Source organism: Haliotis asinina, chromosome 8, assembly GCF_037392515.1.
Source record: "Haliotis asinina isolate JCU_RB_2024 chromosome 8, JCU_Hal_asi_v2, whole genome shotgun sequence".
NCBI classification, from domain to species: domain Eukaryota; kingdom Metazoa; phylum Mollusca; class Gastropoda; order Lepetellida; family Haliotidae; genus Haliotis; species Haliotis asinina.
Genome location: NC_090287.1, coordinates 35,728,717 through 35,752,531, shown reverse-complemented (window position 1 = coordinate 35,752,531; position 23,815 = coordinate 35,728,717). Strand labels below are relative to the sequence as shown.

General features: G+C 38.2%; 1 protein-coding gene across 1 annotated transcript; it reads right to left on the bottom strand.

The window, feature by feature from the left end:
• Window positions 1-10,155: 10,155 nt before the first annotated feature.
• Window positions 10,156-23,403, bottom strand: LOC137294055 (abscission/NoCut checkpoint regulator-like). The gene is made up of 11 exons (XM_067824983.1): window positions 23,209-23,403; window positions 21,745-21,866; window positions 20,657-20,722; window positions 20,080-20,252; window positions 18,537-18,634; window positions 17,390-17,549; window positions 15,961-16,212; window positions 14,989-15,068; window positions 14,421-14,546; window positions 10,912-11,039; window positions 10,156-10,474 (listed from the first exon to the last, which is right to left on the bottom strand). The coding sequence occupies exons 1-11, from the start codon at window positions 23,263-23,265 to the stop codon at window positions 10,405-10,407; spliced, it is 1,332 nt and encodes a 443-aa protein (XP_067681084.1). The 5' UTR covers window positions 23,266-23,403; the 3' UTR covers window positions 10,156-10,404.
• Window positions 23,404-23,815: the final 412 nt, after the last annotated feature.

Below are 23,815 nucleotides of genomic sequence, written 5' to 3'. Positions count from 1 at the left end.
TCTTTGGATCTGACCATATGAATGTTTGACATGTTGGTATTACTTTCCATCTATATAAGAACAACATGGTCTCTGTTCTCACTGGGGCTTCCTTTCAGTTTAAATGTGTTTTGTTTATTTTACTATTAAAGTCATACATATTCAGAGACTAAAAGTTAGTTGAAAGACTTCACCTGTATCTGCACAAAGAGAGCTATCTTAGCTGTAATATGATCCTAACTCTCATACTTCAACACAGATTTACAGCAGAAGGGAAGTGACTCTATTCCCTGGTTCTTTGTCGAATATATAATAATGACTTGTTTGCTGGAAAACACAACCTTATTATTGTATGACTGACCTCCACAGAACAGGAAAATGGAGCAAAATTACAAAATATCACATGAAACAATGCAGTTTTTCAGAGAGATTTTATTTCTGGGACAGAACATTTATGCCTGGCAGCTTTGACATAAATATTTAAATAACGATGACAATATAAAACAAATGGAATCACAACCTTCAGCATACAACATACATAACAAAGAAGCATTGACTGAATCAAAGTCTGAACATTGTAACAAACATATCTAGAGAAATAAATTCTGCAAACAGTAACTTCTATATCTGGATTCTCCACATTCTCATACCAATCTTGGATTCAGTATATAATAACTCTGTTACTTTGTAAAAACATTATTTCAGATCATTACTGTCTGAAGCATGGACATGCACACAAGAGGACATGTCTCCACATATCCAGGAATTGTTATTACAGTAACAGACTGATCTGGATGATTACTACCTTAGCTTGGGTCAAGGTAAAGGAAAACTTGTTCTGGGTTTTACCTTAACCAATGAAAGATGGGGTATAGAGCAAGTCAGTGAGTGAGTGAGTTTAGTTTTACGCTGCTTTTACCAATAGTCCCACAATATCACGGCTGGGGACACCAGAAATGGGCTTCACACACTGTACCCATGTGGGTAATCAAACCTGGGTCTTTGATATGACGAAGGAAGGCTTTAACCACAAGGCTACCCCACCTACTGGGGTATACAGGTCTCCCAAGTAATTTCTTGCAGAAAATATGAGGGTCCTGTAGAATAATGTAGTAGCATACTGTACTATAATCATATGTCCATAGTATGAATTCTAAAATTCTTGTGGAAAATTTGGTACTGTGATATACAGTGAATATGCACTTTTCTGTGTCCATTCTATCCATTTGTGTGTACCAGATGCTAGGGGAGAAACAGTATGAATAGGTAATAGTAGAAACACAGAATTTTGTCTTTGGTTCGGTTACATATGTGGATCCAGAGTGGGGGTGCAGGGAAACTCTGGTGAAAATGAAGTGTGCACCCCACTTTCTCAAAAAGCTAGATCAATCCCTGGGTATACTGTAATGAAATAAAAAAATCTGGTATTTATGTAGTCATAAAATGACAGTTTTGTTTATTCAAAATAACAAAGATTGAGGTTATTTTCCGCACGTTATTAAACATTGTGCGGTTTAGCTCTTTCAGTTACTTTTCTGCATCAGATCACATCTCGTATACCGAAGCAAAACATACTGAATCGAAGGCCTTTACTGCAGTACATAACATACCCTGGTAAGAGCATACCGTTTCACCCCTACCAGATGCACATATCTGCAGAGCACAAAACCCTTGTGCTTCAGTTCCAGATCTGCATAACCTTCACCAGTCAAGTCAATGTCCTTGGCTGAACTGTCAAAATGTAAAACATTGATCATCTGATGCTAAGATTGTTTTCACATTGAAACCAATAAATTGTTCGTCACATGAACAAGTACCAGAAAAATTCACATACAACATATGAGTATCTTCAGGAGGCTATCACCTTTCGATTTTCACATGTAAACTTACAAACGACAACTAAATTGTTCGACAAAGGGATGACAATATGAAACAAAAAAGCTCCAGCAAAGAAAGAATTGTGACCATAGTTTGGATCATGACTGTTCTGCTGGAATGTACAACATCATACACCAAACAATCTCAATGTTCAAAACAACAAACAGGCCTAAAACAATTATGCACATTTGATAAAAATAATACAATATTTGAACTACCTAACCTAGAGAAATGAGAGTTTATAGTTGGGTCAGTCTTAAATAAGATTAAGTCCACAGTCCAAAGATATGGCAGGTACATTAAGAAAGTGGTTTCCTCTTCTTTGAGATCCTACAATAGAGATTCCATAGCTAATATTTTTTATGAAATACAGAAGTGAGATCTTATTTGGCAATTGGCAACGCTATCACCTTGTATTAGAAAGACTTGAGTTTTTAAAAATAACAATATGCCACACAAGTTTGGAGTTGTGAATTATGAATATTTTAGTCTATAGCTTGGTTAAATTTTTTTTCCAGATTCTGTTTCAGATTAACTGACTCTGAACCTAACCTTACTGTGTCTCCTTCCTTGTATACTGAGAAAATATCCCATAAAACAAGAAATATACTAGGCTGGACTAAAATGGAAAAGACCTGTCATTGTTTTCACATTTGTTTGCTTGAATTTTGCTACAAACAATCTACAAACAATCAATTCGTAATCAGACAATCTAGTGATTGGCAATATGAGTATTGATACCAATAAGTGGCCGACAATGACAAGCCATCAACCACCTCAGTGTGCCAAATTGACAAGTTGATTGAGTTGCCTTTCATCTAAGTATTGTTGTTTGACCATCCCGTCTAGTTTTGGAGGCTATTTCATTCACCAAAATGATACTAAATTTCACACCTCTTGCCCTCCTGATTGAAAAAAAACAAACCCCAAAAAGCCAAAAAAAACCCCAAACCCCAAAATCATTAACATGCAGAAAAAAGACAAATTTGTTTTCAAGACATTTGTATGACAAAAACATAAACATTGATGTGCTAGTAAGCATTGATAAGGAGTTTCTATTGGTTGCATTAATCATTCAGATGTATTACAAGTGTTCTCACTTGCATTCTCTATTATATAACAATGATTGCACGAAGCACCTCAGGAGATTATGGAATCTAGTTAAGTTTTTATTCTGCATTACAAATAGCACCATAGAAAAAGACATGGGATCCAATAATATTTTCTGAAATATAAATTCAATAGGAAAATATAGAGATTCAAGGTTGGTAGATAGTTGAACATTATAAAGCCTAAACAACTGCCATATCTATTCATTAATCACAATATTACAACTTACTGGTACCCATGTATTGACCAGTCACACTACACTATGACACACACTGTCAGAATGAGCAAAACTGATGCAAAACCAGATTAGTATCCATGACCCTGTGAGGTCTGGTTTTCAGGCACTGGACAGCATATACTACCAAGGAACTATGAATAGGAATACCTAGTCTATTCAGGCACTAGAGAGTAGGTTTGCCTGTACTCTCAAAAAAAAAAAAAGTTGGCAGTTTACTATGCAGGTTATAGAAACTAATGCAGTCTACACTATGTCACTGAGCGGAGATTCCCACACTATCCAGTCAGTAGAGCAGAGTGAAGTCTACAATATATAGGCACTAGAAAATAATAAAGCCTACCCTATCCAGACACAACTGAATTGACACCAAAACTATCCAGGCACTGGGGAATTTAGGTCTTCACTATCCAGGCAATTATGACAAGAGACATATGCTATCTTGGCACTAGAGAATTGAGGAACACTATCCAGGCACTAGAGAAGAGGCCTTCACTATTTAGGCAATAAAGAACTGATGCACACACTATTGAAGAACTAGAATTGAGGCCTACGCTATCAAGGCACTCAAAAACTAAGGCAAACACTATCCAAGAACTAAAGAACTGAGGTCCATACTATCTGGGCATTTGATAACTGAGGCCTACACTATCTAGGAATTAGAGAATTGAGACCCATACTATCCAGGAACAAGAGAACTGTGGCCTACATTCTCCATGAACTAGTGAATTGTGGCTTACACTACCCAGGAACTAGTTAGTACAAGCCTACACTATCCAGAAACAGAGGCCTCAACTTTCAAGGAACTAAAGGGTATGGTCATTAACTATCCAGTGACTAGAGAACTGAGGCCTGCATTCTCCAGGGACTAGTGAATTGTGGTTTACACTATTCAGGAACTAGAGAGTACAGGTACACTATTCATGAAGTGGAGAATTGAGGCCCACATTATCCAGGCACTAGAGAATTAAGCAACAAGAGAATTGTGGCCTACACTAAGAGCTAGAGAGTACAGGCCTACACTATCCAGGAACTAGCAAGTACAGGTCTACACTATCCAGGAACTAGAAAGTACAGGTCTACACTATTCAAGAACTAGAGAGTTCAGGTCTACACTATCCAGGAACTAGCAAGTACAGGTCTACACTATCCAGAAACTAGCAAGTACAGGTCTACACTATCCAGGACTACAGTCAAGTTTTGTTTATCTGACCTCCATATATCTGACAATCAGCTTTTATCCAACGCTTTTGTTGGTAACAAATTGAATAAACGTAACTTAGTCACTTTTATTTAGTCCAACATCCTCGTCAGTTTGACAATCTGCTGTGCAACGGACAATGTCAGATTAACCAATATTTGACTGTATACTTTTAGTGATGTCTACACTATCCAGGCAATACAGACTAGTGAGGTCTACCCATTCCCTGCCTGCACTAAAAGAGAGAGATCACAGCCAGTAAGCACCATCATATAAGGCAAGCAGAGCAAGAATCTCCAGAACACCTGATAGAAGGAAGATCTTGTGGAGGAAGAGGAGGAATTCTGAGGAAACAATCAACTATATTGTCCCAGAGTATTTACACTTCAAAACATTTTCTTAAACATTCCTCTTTTTTTCTTCTGTCAACAATCCTATCAACAATAATATTACGAAACTACCTATACTGATGTTACAATAACTTTGACATTCCAAAGGGTATGGATTTCTGACTCTAAAATTCAGGACAATCAGAAAAAATTATCATGAACAGAAAAATACATACAATTTCAAAGTTAATTTCTACTTCCTCTTGCAATTCATCATAATTCATTACAATTTCAAGCAGAGAGGATATTTTTTCAATAAGATTCAATAAGAAATCTCTAGCTACGGGAAGGTCTGGCTATGCCAAGAGTAAAAGGCAAGGACAAAAGTCCACCGAAAGTCAACAAGCATGGGAAACATCTGAAAAACAATTTGTCTGGCCTAAGAGATTTTACAACATCCAATTTAGAGGTGCTGATGGGAAATTACCAGAGCGAGTTCCAGTGCCATATTAACAAAGCATTCACAGTGAGATCCCAGTCACCCGAATCCCAAATATCTGGAGATCTTGCTTTCCGGTCAGTTCTTGAAGCCTGGATGACAGAAATCCAGATATCCGGATTATCAGTTATATTCAATTTACGTGAAGAAAGAATGTGTCCGGATACCCTGGGTCATCAGTGTTTGACAATTCATTTACATTGTTGATCAGTATAAGCTTACACATAGATCTTAGACTTCTCACAGGTGAAGTCAAAAGAACATTCCTCCTATCTACTCATTTTCTCCAATATAAGAACGTACTGGTAGTCAATGGCAACAGTTGAGCAAATAGTTCATAGATATCATCACAAATGGTGAATACAGGTTTGTACACACATATTCCTCCTGTACAGTACCTGTACAATTTAATAGTCATGGAGACACTCTTGATCGGTTTACCATAAGAACATACTACGAATACAAACTGACATATTGAGTTGAACCTATAGTCCGTTTGGTTCAAAACGAACGGTTTACCATAAAAACATACCACGAATAGAAACTGACATATTGAGTTGAACCTGTAGTCTGTTTGGCTCAAACACGGACCAATGAATTGCAGTCTAGCTCAAAAACTAATAAACATAACATATTCAATGAAACGCTGATAATAATCAGAACATAATACCAACTCTGTGAGGTTTTTGCAGAATATTTTTCCTTAAAATTAAAGAGTTCTTTAACAAACTATCATAAAAAATAACTGACACAGTTCACTATTTGTTGCGAGGGAGAAGTGCAGAGAAAGCATGTGCGAGGAATCATGGAGACAGCACAGCACAGGTTAATGAATACAGAACTTTCTTGGAACTTGTGCACAAGCTTCTCGAACACCTGGCTGTCCCTTTCTCCTCCCTCGTAGTAAACAGTGAAATGTGTCAATATTTGAATGATAGTTTGTTAAACAACTTTTTTATTATTAGGACAAAAATTCTGCAAAAACCTCAAAGAATTGGTATGACGTTTTGATTATAATCAGCGTTTCATTGAGTATGTTATGCTTTTTAGTTTTTGAGTTAAACTGCAATTCATCAGTCTGCTTTTGAGCCAAACAGACTATAGATATAATCTGATGGATCCTTTTTAACTAGATTATACCTATATGGAAAATTTTGGGATTATCAAGAGGGAGGGGGAATGTTGATGAATGCAGTTCACTTATCACAGAAGATTTGTGGCAGAGCCTATCACAAGATTTCCCAAGTCAGGAACAACCGGGTATGGCCTTGGTGCAAAACAATGTGGTCAAAACATCTGGGTACAGCTTGATATCAGTGTATTATTTCGTACCTTGAGTACATTTTTATGGAAAACTAATCAAAGCAACCTGCACAGCTGTACTGGTGTAAAAAGCCACTGTGATTAGTTTTCCATCAAAATGTACTCTGGCTACAAAATGATACATTAGTATCAAGCTTTTCTTGTGTAAAGTACACACGTTTTCTCCACAAAACAACTGTGTAGAGGGGGTAGCATTTTGTACATTCCATATAGAATTTTATACTTCTTACCTGTTGGATAGTTGTATGTGTACCAAAACACTCAAAATACAATGTCAACAAATCTGAAATGAATTGTCTTGTTATAAAAAGTGTTCCCCATTATCTGTAATTATATTCTAATTTATTTTTGAAACTTTTTGTAAAGAGTTTAATCACTACTATTTACAATAAATTCAGTAAAACTGTGAGTGAAATTATCGGCCATACAACTATTGTCAGGTTATGACAAGTGAAGCCTTGAAAAACCTTTGGTTAACTGGGAATGGATATATTTATAACAAATTTCAAAGGTTGAGTATCAAAAAAAGTATTGGTGGCAGTATGAATATTTTTTATGGCAATGTTGGTAGAGACTACTAAGGCAAACTAGTAACAGGTCCGTCTCCAGTAACACTCAAATGTCGTCTTCAATATTAGATGGCAACAGTTCATGTTCCCCTCAACTGCTACAAGATAAACACTGACTCATTCATTACTTCATGGTGAAGAAACACTGAGAATATACACCTTGAGGTACTGACTATGATCACCATCCACTGTTGACATAGATGAAGAACAAATAGCATCAATAACGGCCATGTGAATGTGACAAGTGACAATCATATAATATACCAAAAAATCTAGTCTGAATTTCAACACGTAACAACAAACCAAATTCTCCAGAAAGAATAATCTGGTTTGTTCCGCCATGCAGTATTCATAACCAAATACTGTTTGTAAACGTGCCATACTTTTGGCTGAGAGGCGAAGAAACAATATGATACAATACAAGTTTATAAGATCTGATGAAATGAATAAATTTACTCAAAATTTAAAAATTACAAATCTAAAATATCACAAACCTGTTGAAAGATATGCTGTTAGTCATTACAGTGAACTCTGCACATCTGGACAATTAACTTTCTCCAGGAATCACTAGATATTTGAATAATTTCAAAATATCATCATCTGTTCCTCACGTGAGATAGAAACAGTATTTGTAATCAATATGTTCTTGAATTAACACATACAGGCGTAGCTATGTATCTAAGGCAAACATGTATGAACCATCAATCAGTCATGGAAGAGGTCGGAGGTCATCATTACCTGTGCGTTTTGATAGCGAGTATACACATACAGATTACTTAATTATAAACTTAACCTTCACCTTAGTGATATATTTCACAACAATGTTCTCGATTGATGAAAATGACTACAGGATCAATGGTCAAATTATCATTTCCATGTTTCACAAATGTCACAATGAGGATTGTCTAGCACAACGACCTAAATAACAGAGACAAGCATTAATGCTGAATGGTAAGGGTGAGTGACTGACTTTATGCCACTTTTAGCACTATTACAGCAGATTATGGTCTAATCTGTCAAATTTTGAACAGTCAGCAGTGCCAATAAGTCAAATCATGCTTGAGTGGTTCTGTGCCAATCGGTCGAATTTCAGACTGTGCTAACACACTGGGAGAGTCTTAGTTCATTAATTAATGGGTTGGCTTGCATACTATCAGACTACATGAAGCAGCTCCCTAGGTCTTGTCCCCATTTTCCCCCTTCTTACCACTGAAAACTACTTAACCCAAAATGAAATTATAAACTTTAGGGTAACCTTGAGATGCTTACGATTATCATCTCGTTCACCAATGAAAGAAGAGATGGGCTAGACCAAAATTAGTTTTAGACAACTGATTATGTCCTTTGGGCGAAAATGACATAGAGGATGAATATCATGTTATCATGATTTGTCCTGAAGTATTCGACATTTAGACATTTAGATAAACATACAAATATGTGAGGATAATCTGGATAAATATGAAGTCCCAAAACAAGATGAAGTTTATTTTGTCACGCAAGGTCTTTGTATGGGGAATGGGGTTTTATTCGTTATTCTGTGTAAGGGAAAAAACAAACCAAACCAAAACATGGTGGGTAGAAGGCGAGTGGATGGTTACTCGGAGTATAGTGATCATTTGTAACATTTCTACAAACTGAAAACGTGTCAATGAAATAACATTTAATTTATTGAATGCAGATATAGATACAATATTGTATATTTCTCCTTATGAATGCATTTTATTTAATGCATCAATTGTACAGAAGTAAAGACAGCCCAAACATGTATTTAATGCATCAATTTCTCATTGTATCATATGAGATGAATATAAAATATGAAAGCACAAAAACAAAGAGAGTCAAACCAAAACATCCAACACCCCTTTCGTCTTCTTTTTGGTATGATCCAATGTTTTAACAACTACTTGATAGCAAAGTTCACAGTGCTCATCTATCAAATGCATTTTACCACACTGAAATCAGAAATTTGACGGATCTGTACACAACACTAGAAATGGACTGGAAAGGGGAGTATAATAGTGAGAAAACAAAATTTGACATCTGGATCAATAATTAAGTTTTCTGGAACAACGGGTCATTTGTGTGGTACATTTTCAATTTTCCATACAAGGTATCAGGTAAACTGTATTTCCTAGTACAGGAGGTCCAGACATGCAGGGTTCAGTTGTAAAACAAATGACCTAATTGTGACACTAAACAAGCAAACTTGACAATTAGCATTACACAATCTCAAAGCAGATACAAAACAATCTTGTGTCAAAAACATTTTAATTCGTTATGGAACAGAATACTAAATGTCAATGAAAATATGTGACTCTCTTTGGCGATAAACATGATAAACAGTCTGTTAAGTAGAATATCACACACTAAATACTTATCTAGAAGATTTTTTGATTTGGTGCAAATATGTATCTGATAAAACTACTTTAAACAATTAGATTTCCACAAGGAATACAGTGATTCCAAAAGAAATCAACTAGATCATCACCGTGAAATTTCACTTTAGCCTATTTACAAAATTTAATAATTTGAAGAATTGTGCACTTACTGGTAATGAAATCCTGATGCATAAACATACAAACTTACTGGCTATGCTGGGTGGGACTAACGATTTGTCCAATTCTTGATTCTTTTAATGACTGGACTGTGTAGCAGGAAAAGTGCCATCAGTCCTGTAAACAGTTTCTTAACTACTACATAACTTGAAGCATAACTGCTACCATACTTAGGACGTAGTATGAAGTAGAACATATAATGTATAAATCGTGATACTTTGTAATACCATTTTGATGGAATTCCCCTCATACATGGTACCCATCTTCCAAATGAGTGATGAAGCTCTGACATCAAATCAGGTAATCTGATAATGAAACTGATTCTCAAACTCCATCCTTGCTGGTACCCTTTTAAAATCATTCATACATGGATAGTGTTCACAATCAATCTCTGGCGCCAAGACTGCCTTTCTTCTACTGGGTATCCAGTTTACAACTCTGAAAAAACCTTTCCATACATAAATCACTTGCAAACCCTTTTCTTTTGTCATGATATAATTACCATCATTTCATACATAAATCCTATGTTGATCTTCAACAACAACACATCACCAATAATCAACATCTAACAGGCTATTTATATTTTTGCCATATGTCCCTAAAACAATATGTGCATCCTAGCAACTGTTTGTTTCAAGACAATAACCCTCACAGCCATATTCCTGACTTAAGAACATTAACAATGATATGGTCATATGCTCTGATCCATGGCCCGATTCTGTTAGCTCAACTTTCTTTAGGTGGCGTGTATTTCACTGTCACATGATCTACAAGGTCAAGCTTGTCATGTCCCTCTCTGAAACAAACATCGAAAACAATTACAAGTGTTTGCCACTAATATGACAATGTTACACCAGAAGAAAGAAATATTTCTTACATATTTATTAGTTTTTATTCAGAGCTCCAAATAAGGCGTGTATTTGCCTATTTTACTCAGTAAAAGTCACATTTACTCAATTAATAAAAAATCTGGGAGTGCAAAAACGTGTCAGAATTACTTAAAACCCAATAGGTCCAAAATTCCTTGTGTACATTACTCAATTTACATTTTTGCTAGGGGTAAAAATATGTACCAGATCACAGTTTCCTTTTGAAATTTGACTGTCAATGAGGAGGACCAGGGGCAAGTTTACAATGATTTTATATAAAAAAATAGCAATATGTTAGTCAAGATTTGTGGAATTACTTGAATTCGTTAGGCAAAAAAATGAGACAGCACAGAAATGAGCATACCTGAAACATCCAGCACAATACAGATCAAAGTCACATCCGAGGCATCTAATGGTGGCATCGTTGGTGCAGATACAGCAATATGGCAGCTCATCTGGGTCAAACTCATCTTCATCACCAGTCTTCATTTCCTACTCGGAAAATATGCAATAGGTCAATACTTGCTAGTTAACAAAAACACAATTCATAATCCATATATATCATATAGACTTCACTCCTCTCTTTCAACGCGTCATTCAGACTCCATCCCCCTCCTTCAACATGCCACACAGACTCCAACCTTCTATTTCAATTTGTCATACAGATTCCAACCCTCTCTTTCAATGTGTCATACAGACCTGAACCCTCTATTTCAATGTGTCATACAGAATGGTACCCTCTCTTTCAATGAGTCATAGAGGTGCCACCCCTCTCTTTCAACATGCCATACAGAATCCAACCCTCTCTTTCAACGTACCATATAAATTCCAACCCTCTCTTTCAATGTGCCATACAGATTCCAACCCTCTCTTTCAACTTGCCATACAGATTGCAACCCTCTCTTTCAATGTGTCAATCAGATTCCATCCCCCTCTTTCAACGTGCCACACAGACTCCAACCCTCTCTTTCAACGTGTCATACAGATTGCAACCCTCTCTTTCAACGTGTCATACAGACTCAAACCCTCTCTTTCAATGTGTCATTCAGATTCCATCCCCCTCTTTCAACGTGCCACACAGACTCCAACCTTCTATTTCAATTTGTCATACAGATTGCAACCCTCTCTTTCAACATGTCATACAGACTCCAACCCTCTCTTTCAAAGCGTCATACAGATTCCAGGTCACTATTCGCACATAAGCCAAACAGACATTTTTCTCACACTGTGCCTACATGGGGAATCCAACCCGAGTCTTCGACATGACGAGTGAACACATTCACCACTAGGCAATCCCACCGCCTCACACGTCATAGAGCCCCAACCCTATTCTTTCAACATCATATCTACCCTGCTACATACATGCCATACAGCCCCAACCCCATTCTTTCCACGTCATATCTACCCTGCCCCTCTCTTCATAAACACATCATATCTACCCTGTCCCTCTCTTCATAAACACGTCATACAGCCCCAACCCCATTCTTTCCACGTCATATGGACCCTGCTACATACACGTCATACAGCCCCAACCCCATTCTTTCCACGTCATATGGACCCTGCCCATCTCTTCATAAACACATCATATCTACCCTTCTACATGCACGTCATACAGACCCACCCCTCTCTTCCCACACATTATATGGACCCTGCTACATACACGTCATACAGCCCCAACCCCATTCTTTCCACATCACATCTACCCTGCCCCTCTCTTCATAAACACATCATATCTACCCTTCTACATGCACGTCATACAGACCTACCCCTCTCTTCCCACACATTGTATGGACCCTGCTACATACACGTCATACAGCCCCAACCCCATTCCTTCCACATCACATCTACCCTGCCCCTCTCTTCATAAACACATCATATCTACCCTTCTACATGCACGTCATACAGACCTACCCCTCTCTTCCCACACATTATATGGACCCTGCTACATACACGTCATACAGCCCCAACCCCATTCTTTCCACATCACATCTACCCTGCCCCTCTCTTCATAAACACATCATATCTACCCTTCTACATGCACGTCATACAGACCCACCCCTCTCTTCCCACACATTATATGGACCCTGCTACATACACTTCATACAGCCCCAACCCCATTCTTTCCACATCACATCTACCCTGCCCATCTCTTCATAAACACATCATATCTACCCTTCTACATGCACGTCATACAGACCCACCCCTCTCTTCCCACACATTATATGGACCCTGCTACATACACGTCATACAGCCCCAACCCCATTCTTTCCACATCACATCTACCCTGCCCCTCTCTTCATAAACACATCATATCTACCCTTCTACATGCACGTCATACAGACCCACCCCTCTCTTCCCACACATTATATGGACCCTGCTACATACACGTCATACAGCCCCAACCCCATTCTTTCCACATCACATCTACCCTGCCCCTCTCTTCATAAACACATCATATCTACCCTTCTACATGCACGTCATACAGACCCACCCCTCTCTTCCCACACATTATATGGACCCTGCTACATACATGTCATACAGCCCCAACCCCATTCTTTCCACATCACATCTACCCTGCCCCTCTCTTCATAAACACATCATATCTACCCTTCTACATGCACGTCATACAGACCTACCCCTCTCTTCCCACACATCATATGGACCCTGCTACATACACGTCATACAGCCCCAACCCCATTCTTTCCACATCACATCTACCCTGCCCCTCTCTTCATAAACACATCATATCTACCCTTCTACATGCATGTCATACAGACCCACCCCTCTCTTCCCACACATTATATGGACCCTGCTACATACACTTCATACAGCCCCAACCCCATTCTTTCCACATAACATCTACCCTGCCCATCTCTTCATAAACACATCATATCTACCCTTCTACATGCACGTCATACAGACCCACCCCTCTCTTCCCACACATTATATGGACCCTGCTACATACACGTCATACAGCCCCAACCCCATTCTTTCCACATCACATCTACCCTGCCCCTCTCTTCATAAACACATCATATCTACCCTTCTACATGCACGTCATACAGACCCACCCCTCTCTTCCCACACATTATATGGACCCTGCTACATACACGTCATACAGCCCCAACCCCATTCCTTCCACATCACATCTACCCTGCCCCTCTCTTCATAAACACATCATATCTACCCTTCTACATGCACGTCATACAGACCCACCCCTCTCTTCCCACACATTATATGGACCCTGCTACATACATGTCATACAGCCCCAACCCCATTCTTTCCACATCACATCTACCCTGCCCCTCTCTTCATAAACACGTCATATCTACCCTTCTACATGCACGTCATACAGACCTACCCCTCTCTTCCCACACATTATATGGACCCTGCTACATACACGTCATACAGCCCCAACCCCATTCTTTCCACATCACATCTACCCTGCCCCTCTCTTCATAAACACATCATATCTACCCTTCTACATGCACGTCATACAGACCCACCCCTCTCTTCCCACACATTATATGGACCCTGCTACATACATGTCATACAGCCCCAACCCCATTCTTTCCACATCACATCTACCCTGCCCCTCTCTTCATAAACACATCATATCTACCCTTCTACATGCACGTCATACAGACCCACCCCTCTCTTCCCACACATTACATGGACCCTGCTACATACATGTCATACAGCCCCAACCCCATTCTTTCCACATCACATTTACCCTGCCCCTCTCTTCATAAACACATCATATCTACCCTTCTACATGCACGTCATACAGACTTACCACTCTCTTCCCACACATTATATGGACCTTACCACTCTCTTCATACAGAGAGATACGACATCGCTGTACATACATACTCTATTAGTGTCTGTGGATTTCTTTGGTTTGGCAGTGTTCATCTTCTTGAGCTGCTGGTCAGTGGGCTGTCCATCAATAGATGGAATGTCACCCAGTCTCTCCTCCAGTCTCACCTCTTCCAGGTACTGGGGGAGAAAAAATTATTTCATACTGTTACCTCATGCCATCACTGGTTGTTCTCATCCTACCCCACCCCACTATAACTCTTCAACAAAGCTGAAATCAAAGGGGACCACAAATATAAGTTAATAATTGCTGTATTTCACTATATTCATTTTGACTAAGCTATACAGTGAGGGAGTGAGTGAGGGAGTGGGCAAGTAAGCAATATGACAGTGTAGAACATCAGAAATGGGAAATCGCCAGGTCTTCGGCGTGACAAACAAACACTTTAACCACCGGGCTACTTCACCACCCCTTGAGCAAGTGTCCGGGATCCCAAGTACAGTTTGTCATGCCTATTTTTTCTTTGAAGTTTCTACACTCGGAGATCAATAAAACATATTTAAAAAGATATCTCCACAAGCTGCCTCAGCTTAACATGAGTATTCATGAACCTTGAGATACCTGTTTGATAATCTTCTTTGCTGCAAGCTCTTCATCATCACTGTCATCATACTGCTCGTTGTCCTCTTCAGAGTTCTCACCTGCACAATGAAGGTCGTCACTGGGTTAACACTGTATCAAATTTATCATGTTTAACATTATTTACCTGATATCATTCCTGGGTAACGTAAATATAAAAATCTGTCCGAGGGAAACATGAAAGCATGAGAATCAATTCATGTAATTGGCAGCCAATGTCTGACTGGCAGCAAAATGAGTAAGCGAGTTTATATATGCCAGCTATATGCCAGTGGTTTGAAAATGATCAAATCTGGATCTGACAATCCAGTGATCAACAGCATGAGCATCAATGTACACAGCTGTGACAACAAAGTCAGCGAATCTGACGATCCTGTTAGTCACATCTTATGACACTAATGGGTTACCGAAGATCAATTCTAAGCCAGATCTTGAGTTGCACAGTTTTACTGAATGTCCTGATTGAGAATTGTAACACGTCAGTAGTCGGTGTAATTTTAAGGACTTCTTGCCATGATCATTATATTAAAAAACTTATTAACTTTGAGCTCAGGTTTTCCACTTAATATGATGTCACTGAAAGAGAAATCCACACTGTAGCTTTTTACTTTTTTTTTGTCAACAAGAATATTTAATTAACCCCACTAAAATACATACTCAATCTCTCCCTACATCCTGATAAAATCTAGTCACTACTTCCAACAAACATAAGATGTTGCAGACATATTCTTATCCGAGTATAGCTCGGGGGTTAAACCAATGTCAAGGTCATTATGGTTTATTTGTTCCTACATCTACACATACTAAAGAAAAGGATCACAAAAATGTCACCAAGGAAACCGCTGGAGAAGTTCTAAGCAAAGGTCAGCAGACTTAGGGGGGCAACCAAAGTTTGCATGGAACATATTCCCCCAAGCAGTGGTTTGTAATAATGAAGAACCAACCACAAGGTACCTTTCGTATTTCTCTTTTTCTTCAATTCATTCAGTCTCTCCATGATCTCCTTGTCCTTTTGGAGATCGTCCACAGCTTTCTGAGCATCTAGCTCCATCTCCTTTGCCATGGTGGAGATCAAATTGTTGACATCATCCAGATTCAGCTCCCGACTTGATCTTCCACCAGTGGCAGTGCGGATGTTCTTTGTGTATGGTTTGCTGGGTCCAGAGGTATCTGAGTTCAGGTTGTTGCTGGCAGATGACTTCCTGTCTGGTGTAAACATACTTAGTTGAACGAATATTGTTGTATGACACTGACATTATATGGAAAGAAAATGAAACATATTTCAAACAGAAAATACACATACATGAAGAGCTGCTTAGAGTGAGTGAATGAGTTTAACTTTATGCCAATATGCAAGCTACATGTTGGCCTGCCTGTAATTAACCAAGCCTGGACCAGACAATCCACTGATCAACAGCATGAGGATTGATCTACGCATTAGGGATACGATGACAAGTGTCAACCAAGTCAGCGAGCCTGATCACCCCATCCCGTTGGTCACCTCTTACAAACATAGTGCATGGGTTGCTGAAGGCCTATTCTACCCCAGGCCTTCACAGTCTATTACAATGGAAGGGAAGCCAATCTATACAGCTGTGTGAGAGAGTAAGGTTATACACCCATTTCAGCAATATTCCAACAATATCACAGCAAGGGACACCACAGACAATCTCCGCATATCTTACCCATTTGTGTCGAAAAAATGTCTTTGGGGTGACATGCGAACACTGACAAAAACTCTGCACAGAGGCCTCATGAATATAGTTACCTTGCAAAAGCTGAACAGTCTAACTGCAGGAATTGATTTGGAAATTGATTACTAACATGCTGATTCTCTGTGAAATTATGAGTACAATGCTCGAGCTCGATGATGTAACAGATAACGTTATTAACAAACAACTTGTGATGAAATTATTCTTGAAACCAAATCGCTACAGTCATTTGATTGAAGCTAAAACTGTAATAGATAAATTTTTGTCCATTGTGATTTTGTTAAGACTGCATTCAACAATATTCCTGTGAGATTATGGCAGTATCAGTTTGGAACAGAGAATCCAGGGGTTGACATAACAAGCATTCTTCTCGGGACATGATGATGCGTATCAACCAAAGCAACCATTCTGACCAACCAATCCCCTTTTTTGGCTCTTAAGGGTAGTAGGTTAGCCATGTAGCTGAAGCATTTGTTCCTCACAGTAAAGACCCGGGTTTGATTCCCCAGATGGACACAATCTGTAAAGCCCATTTCTGGTATTCCTCGCTTGATATTGCTTGACAATTAATGGATATTGCTGGATGTTGCTGGAAGATTGATCCAGTGCATGTTGTGTAGGTTCACAAATAAAAAATAAACTACCAAAATGAAGGGATACTGAACTCTCACCTCCTCCTTTCCTCGGGGGATCATTCTTGAACCTCACTAGCCTCTCTTCTACGTCCTTGGCAGGGTTGCACTTATCATCGATGGTCACCTCATCAGCGATCTCATTCAGCAGCTCATCAACCTGTTGTTGCTGGGATCTTCTGTCTGGCGGGTGGTAGTACTGGAATTACACACACATGCAGGTCAGAGCTGCAACAAATCTACTGTACAGCAAATATGATACACATTATGAATTGATGATACACAAACACAAGGTAACAAATACACAATGCTAATCAGGAAGTGTTCAAAAGTAAGATACAGTTCCATGCACTGAATACCTGAGTGGGCAGTTTTGTGCAGACACAGCTTTTATAAAGCGAGGGACTGATCTAGGTTTGGGTGGTAAGACTGGCTTGAAGGTCTGCGTATGGGACTTATCCTACCTTCTACCTTTGTCTCAAGCACAATAGGCTTGTTTCAGGAGGCATGTCATCAGAGTAAAAGTGCTGATCTCTGTTCATCATATCAATCACTTGATTTTTGGTTGTTGTTAAATGCTGCATTAAGCAATATTTCAGCCATAAGTTGGTACTCTGCAAAAAATCAAGTCTGCCCTAGACAATCCCGCCATTAACATCAATAAGCATCAACTGAGAGCAAACACAGTCAACTCGACCACCTGATGACATTAGTCATCTCTTGTGAGTGCATGAGTGAATGAGAGTGCATGAGTGAGTGAATGAGTGAGTGAGTGAGCGAGCGGACGAGTTAAACGTTAAAGTCATATCACCAATATTTCAGCCATGTCGTGACTAAAACAATCGTCTCCTATGAATAAGCAAGGGCTGCTGAAGACCAATTTTAACCTGTAAATTACTGAACTGTCTCTTTGAGATACATTCACAGGCTGATCATATATAGCACAAATATTGCAACGAACACACTTATGGTGAGAAAGTGGGTAAAAGGGTCTATTCTAACTAGGAGGGGAAATTATAGCCTCATGTGAGACAAAGCCATGAATATGATTTATTCAGATCTTTACTTTCATATGTTTGGGAGTCTATCTTAAAACACATCCTCTTTTCACTAAAATTAGGTAGAGGTAAGTTCAACGAACCATTTGGCTTTCATCTCATGACAACATTCAACACTAGCTACATACTGGTTTCTTAGCAACAGCAGCAACACTGGGGTTTGGCCGAGTTCCCTTCAGTTTCGAGAGTCTCTCAGTAATGTCTCTGTCACTATAGTTTGACTGACCTGAAAAACAACGCAAAAATAAATTCACAATACATACAATTTACTGAATTACAATTTAAACTGATGAGAAAATGTGTGAATGACAGACATAATTCTGCAGAATCTGCCTTTCAATTCTATCTATTAAAAACAAACGATTCAGGGTTATGAATCACCTACATGAAGAAGATATGAAACAGGAGTACTGTATCAGAATGTGAATGCAGAATCACATCACACATATATAGAGATGTGATAATACTGAAAATTCACAATATGATACGCTTTGTGATATCTTGGAACAATACAATTTGATGCACATCATGATATGCTATCTTTAGCTATTTTCTTTAAAAACGTATATTCTGATATCAAGTATCAGTGCAAATTTTGACATAATAGTCAATTCCTAGTAAAAACTAACAATTTTAAGGTCAGTGATACCCATCATGATACCAAAAAGTGTATCAATATATTTATCGCCTGATAAAGTGTCACGATTATTAACACTATGATACATCATCACAGCTCTACACACATATCACCATACGAATCATATCATGGACTCATGGTATCATAACCCTACCCAAATTCTTAAAACATGTAACATTCTCTTCTACATGACATGTATCTGCCACTGAAGTTCAAGTCACAAGGACTGCCTAACTTATGAATGGCACCTGTAACTTATTAACACTGAGTGAGTTTTATATCAGTTTTAACAACATTCCAGCTAGGAAACACTAGAAACGTGTTTTGCAAATTGTACTCATGTGGGGAATCAAACTGAGGTCTTCAGCATGACAAGCAAATGCTTAAACCACTAGGCTACACTGATGCCTTAACTTACTTAGAGCATGCTACACATGAGTGAATGATTTTATGAAGCATTCAGCAATATTCCAACAATATCTCAACATCAGCGCAGCAGCTGCCCCAAAGTCGGAATTCTCCTTCAATCTTAACATGTCAATAAACATGAATAAAATTTGCTAAAAACAGAGATACCAACCCTATTTTGGGCCAAACATCAAAAAGTGTAATGTAGACCCCAAAAGTGTAATACTTGTCTTCAAATCACTTCGATATTGTGCAGGTTTTCACAAAAAGAATATTCTAGACAGAAGTACACATCATCAATCATTATGAAACTCCATGCATAAAAAATTATTGGCCAGGTGACACAAGGTACTTTTATTCCTTACAAATTAATTCAAATGAACATAATTCTATGACTAAGCGATTTCTATTGGTGTAAGGCCATTTCTTAACCCCTACATGAGTGCAGTACGAAACACTTCCTCGTGAAATTTTACCCCTTTATTCATTTTCTAAAACCAGTAGAAAAGCGTAATTTTCACCTATTAAATGTAATAGCATAACTAATTGATCAAAAGCGTAAGGGTTGGCATCTCTGTAAAAGTCCTACTAAAATTCCTGCTAAAAGTCTTTTGTTGTTTACATACTCAGTGGTTTTTCTTTCAGTTTCTCAAGCCTCATGGCAATGTCGAAGTCTACTCGAGACAGTCCACGGTACTGTGGTGGGATAGCCTTAATTGCTGTTGGAGTGTACGAGTAGGACATTCCATAATTGTAGTTGGGGCCCCCTGACGGCCCTTCATGCAAAGCAGCAAGACGCCTGAAACACAAAGGGAGACAACTGTGATCAACATCCCATGGCAAAACAAACTGAACATATGAAAAATCACAGATGTGTATATTGCCAAGATCATGAGAACTTATTTACAGCCAGTACATATTAAACAGATCTTGTTATTATATTGGAAAAGGCTAATTGAGAACATGTCATACAAGGCAGTTACTAAAAGTGTGAACAAAAATCCACAATTTGGGGGTTGGGGTGGGGTGGGGTGGGGTAGAATTATAAGCAATCAGTTAATAACAAATAACAGCAAGATAATGATAATTAAAACATAATTAAAAATTGCAAAAATCCCAATTTAAAACTTAAACACATTTTCCAGAATTTTATTCTCAAAGGAAATAGATTTTAAATCATTCACATATTACTGATTGACTTACTTGTAATAAGCATCCGGGGCAGCCAATTGCTTTTCTCTTTCTTTTTCCTTTTCACGATCAGCTTTTCTAGAAAAAAAAGTCACAAAAGTTGTATAAGACTCACATGTTCTCTACTTGTGTAGACGGAGTGTCTAAAGCTTCAATATACCAAATGAAAGTTGAGTTGAGTTGAGTTTTATGTCACTTCGGCACTATTCCAGGAATATAGTAACAAGACCAAGCCTGCATTTATATACATTGCAAGGCCAAAGTCCAAATTTCTTAGGTCATAGTATCAATAGAAAAATGAGCAAAGCTTAAATCACATAGTAACAATTTATGATACAGATCAGTTGCCCTTAAATAGTTCAAAATGAGATGCCTGCTGATGCAGCCCTAAAGGAAACTATCAAAAACTTGTAAAACATAATTTATAAAAGCAGGGTAAAATCACATCTAAAACTTACAAACCATTTACACCTTTTAAGCCGCAGACAGAAATATGAGTGAGTTTTATGATGCATTTAGCAATATCATAGCAATGTCAGGAGGTGACACCAGAAATGGGCATCACATATTGTACCCATGTGAGCAATCGAACCTGAGTCTTTGGCATGATGAGGCAACGCATTAACCACTCAGCTTACCCATCATCATGACAGCAATATGAGCAAACAAACCACTGGTTGAAATCATAATCACAAGTTCCACAATGTTGGGGAAAAATGAAGAACTTTCAACTTCGTACAAATTATTTTAAAACAAAATTGGATTACAGAACCGCTGAGGCATAAAGGTGTAAAAAAAATTACAAAAATCAAAAGCAGTGTTTCTCTAACTATATACTGCTGAATGGAAGAAAACCATTGATTTCATCTACACATAATCTGTCCTATTATTAACAAAAACTGAATTAAGTTTTCACCTAATCTTAACATGCATTAACTATATTGAACTACTGCAGAAGTTTCTTACTCCATACCCAGTTAGTTACTTCATGCAGGATTGCATTCATGCATTTTGCAAAGTTGTTTATCTATAATAAATGTCATCATTCTTCATCGACTCAACTTCTAAAATGCCCATCAAAGAAGAAGTGGTTTTCTTACCCTGTCAGAATCTCATGACATCTGTTACACACATGATGTTTGACATTGTTCAGCTTGGGTACCTCAATTGATTTTGGTAAACATCGGCTGCAGAAGGCAAATCCACAGTTTTTACAGCCATGCTGTAATAAAATGTAACATGGCTGCAGATGATATTGATAACAGTATGATCATATATGTCACTTACATGAAAACAAAATTGAAACATTTACAGATTCTGTCATTTTGGATTGTAATCATGGTAACAAGATATAGATACTTCAACTATAGTTTGAATAATAATTTATGTCATAAAAATGTGTCTCATAGGCATGACAGATGCTGAAGCATCTTCAAAGGCTGTTCTTCAACTGTCATCAGAGGTGTTAAAAAATCCCTGAGTTGTCTCCCTTAGGACACCTGAATCCTATGATTGTGGATCTGAATGACACTTTGCATGATTGTTTTCAGACACATTGTCCTTTTCCAAAGTATGCTCTGAGAGAATGTGTGAGTCATGTTTGATGGCGCCTTTAACAGAACAGTGTTACAGCTTAATGGGAAAGTATATGATGATGTGATGTAGGTTCAGACATTTACTACTTTGACAAAACCACAAGCATAAATCTAAGAACATAATTGGTTGAACGGGCATTCAAGCTCACAATCATAAGTTTCTGGCATGCCACAGTTCTTGAACATGTTGAAATTAAATAGCTGCACCTTGGTCTACTGCATCACCTGGAAACACCCTTCACGCAATCTCAATATAAACAACTGCTCGGTATTTCGTCATGACTGGGATTCCCAACAGTCTACTCGGGAAATAAAGAAGTCTTTCTTCAATATTTTTGTAATGTCGAGACAAGGTTCTTTGTTTAAGTGAGATATTTTTTCCACTTAAGCATGCGATTGGCAAGAAAACAACAGTTTCTTAAGTGTCTGAAAACCCATAACACAGGGGTTACATGAAATGTTACCTATATGTATTAGATAATGTTTTATATACCAAAAGAAATAACCAGGGTGAGGAACACAAAGTAATAAACATAACAAAGAACATCCATTACTGTCACTGAAAAACACATTTTTTTCATTTGATAACTTGTAAAGATGTCTTTTATATTCTTTCACTGCTCATTTATGAAATGTTTCGTATTAAGGGTTTTGATGGTATGCTGTTTTGTTTTCATTCCGTGAATCATGCAACCGATCGCATGTAACAACACCCATTTTTTGGGTGAAAATGTTCCCTGTCCGCTTATATCCAGTGTACTACTACCAATATTTGTGTTATGACAAGTGAATATTAACCTGTTACATTCAAAATGTTCGTGTAAACATACTTTGAAGCGGTCACAGTTCTGAAGTGTCTTCACACAATCATTCCAGAAAAGCCTATTGCGTCCAAACACTGACACAGAATCACACCAAATAGCCAGTGGAATGGAAGATTCCAGACAGCTGCCAGATTTTAACACAAACCTCTTTTCGGAAAATTCCAAAGGTGGTGCCACATCCATAGCACTGTCCAGACGCCATTGCTTCTAATCTTTGAAGACCATTATAAACTGAACGCTTAGATCATCACTGAAGCTCGTGACGGTGACAAATTGTAGACTAACTGTTGCGGGCTTGTTTTGGTAGGAGCACATGCACTTCCGGGAAATGTGGCCTTGACCTTGAAATCTGTCACATATTTAATATTTCATTTCATTAATTTCATTAATTTACATCATGATATTGAAAAATCCCATGTGATAGATACTAAACAAGTGTCAAGACAACAATGATCTTTGCCTGCCTGAACCAGGATAAACGAAAGCCATGAAATGTTCGAAGGTAAACGATGCGCTAACCCTAGCAGACGCTTTTCCTACAGTAAATTATGACGGTTTTTACAAACATGGTGCCGAAATGAGGAACGAAATATGATTCATATATTTGCCAGTGATGCACATTTGGTTTACTTTTGACTCTTTAATCATTACGAAAATGATTATTGTCACACTGAGTAAATCTGATATATATAGCTGAGTTTCGGTCATGAAGAGTTTAGTGACTTTAAAGATGGACTCTTTTGGGTTGTTCC

Coding starts and splice junctions, on each gene's coding strand:
- LOC137294055 (XM_067824983.1), bottom strand. CDS start 23,265: ATGGCGTCTGGACAGTGCTATGGATGTGGCACCACCTTTGGAATTTTC. Junction 11,040..14,420: donor AATCCACAGACACTAATAGA/GTATGTATGTAC, acceptor TTTTCCGAGTAG/GAAATGAAGACTGGTGATGA. Junction 10,475..10,911: donor TATTGTGCTGGATGTTTCAG/GTATGCTCATTT, acceptor TGTTTGTTTCAG/AGAGGGACATGACAAGCTTG.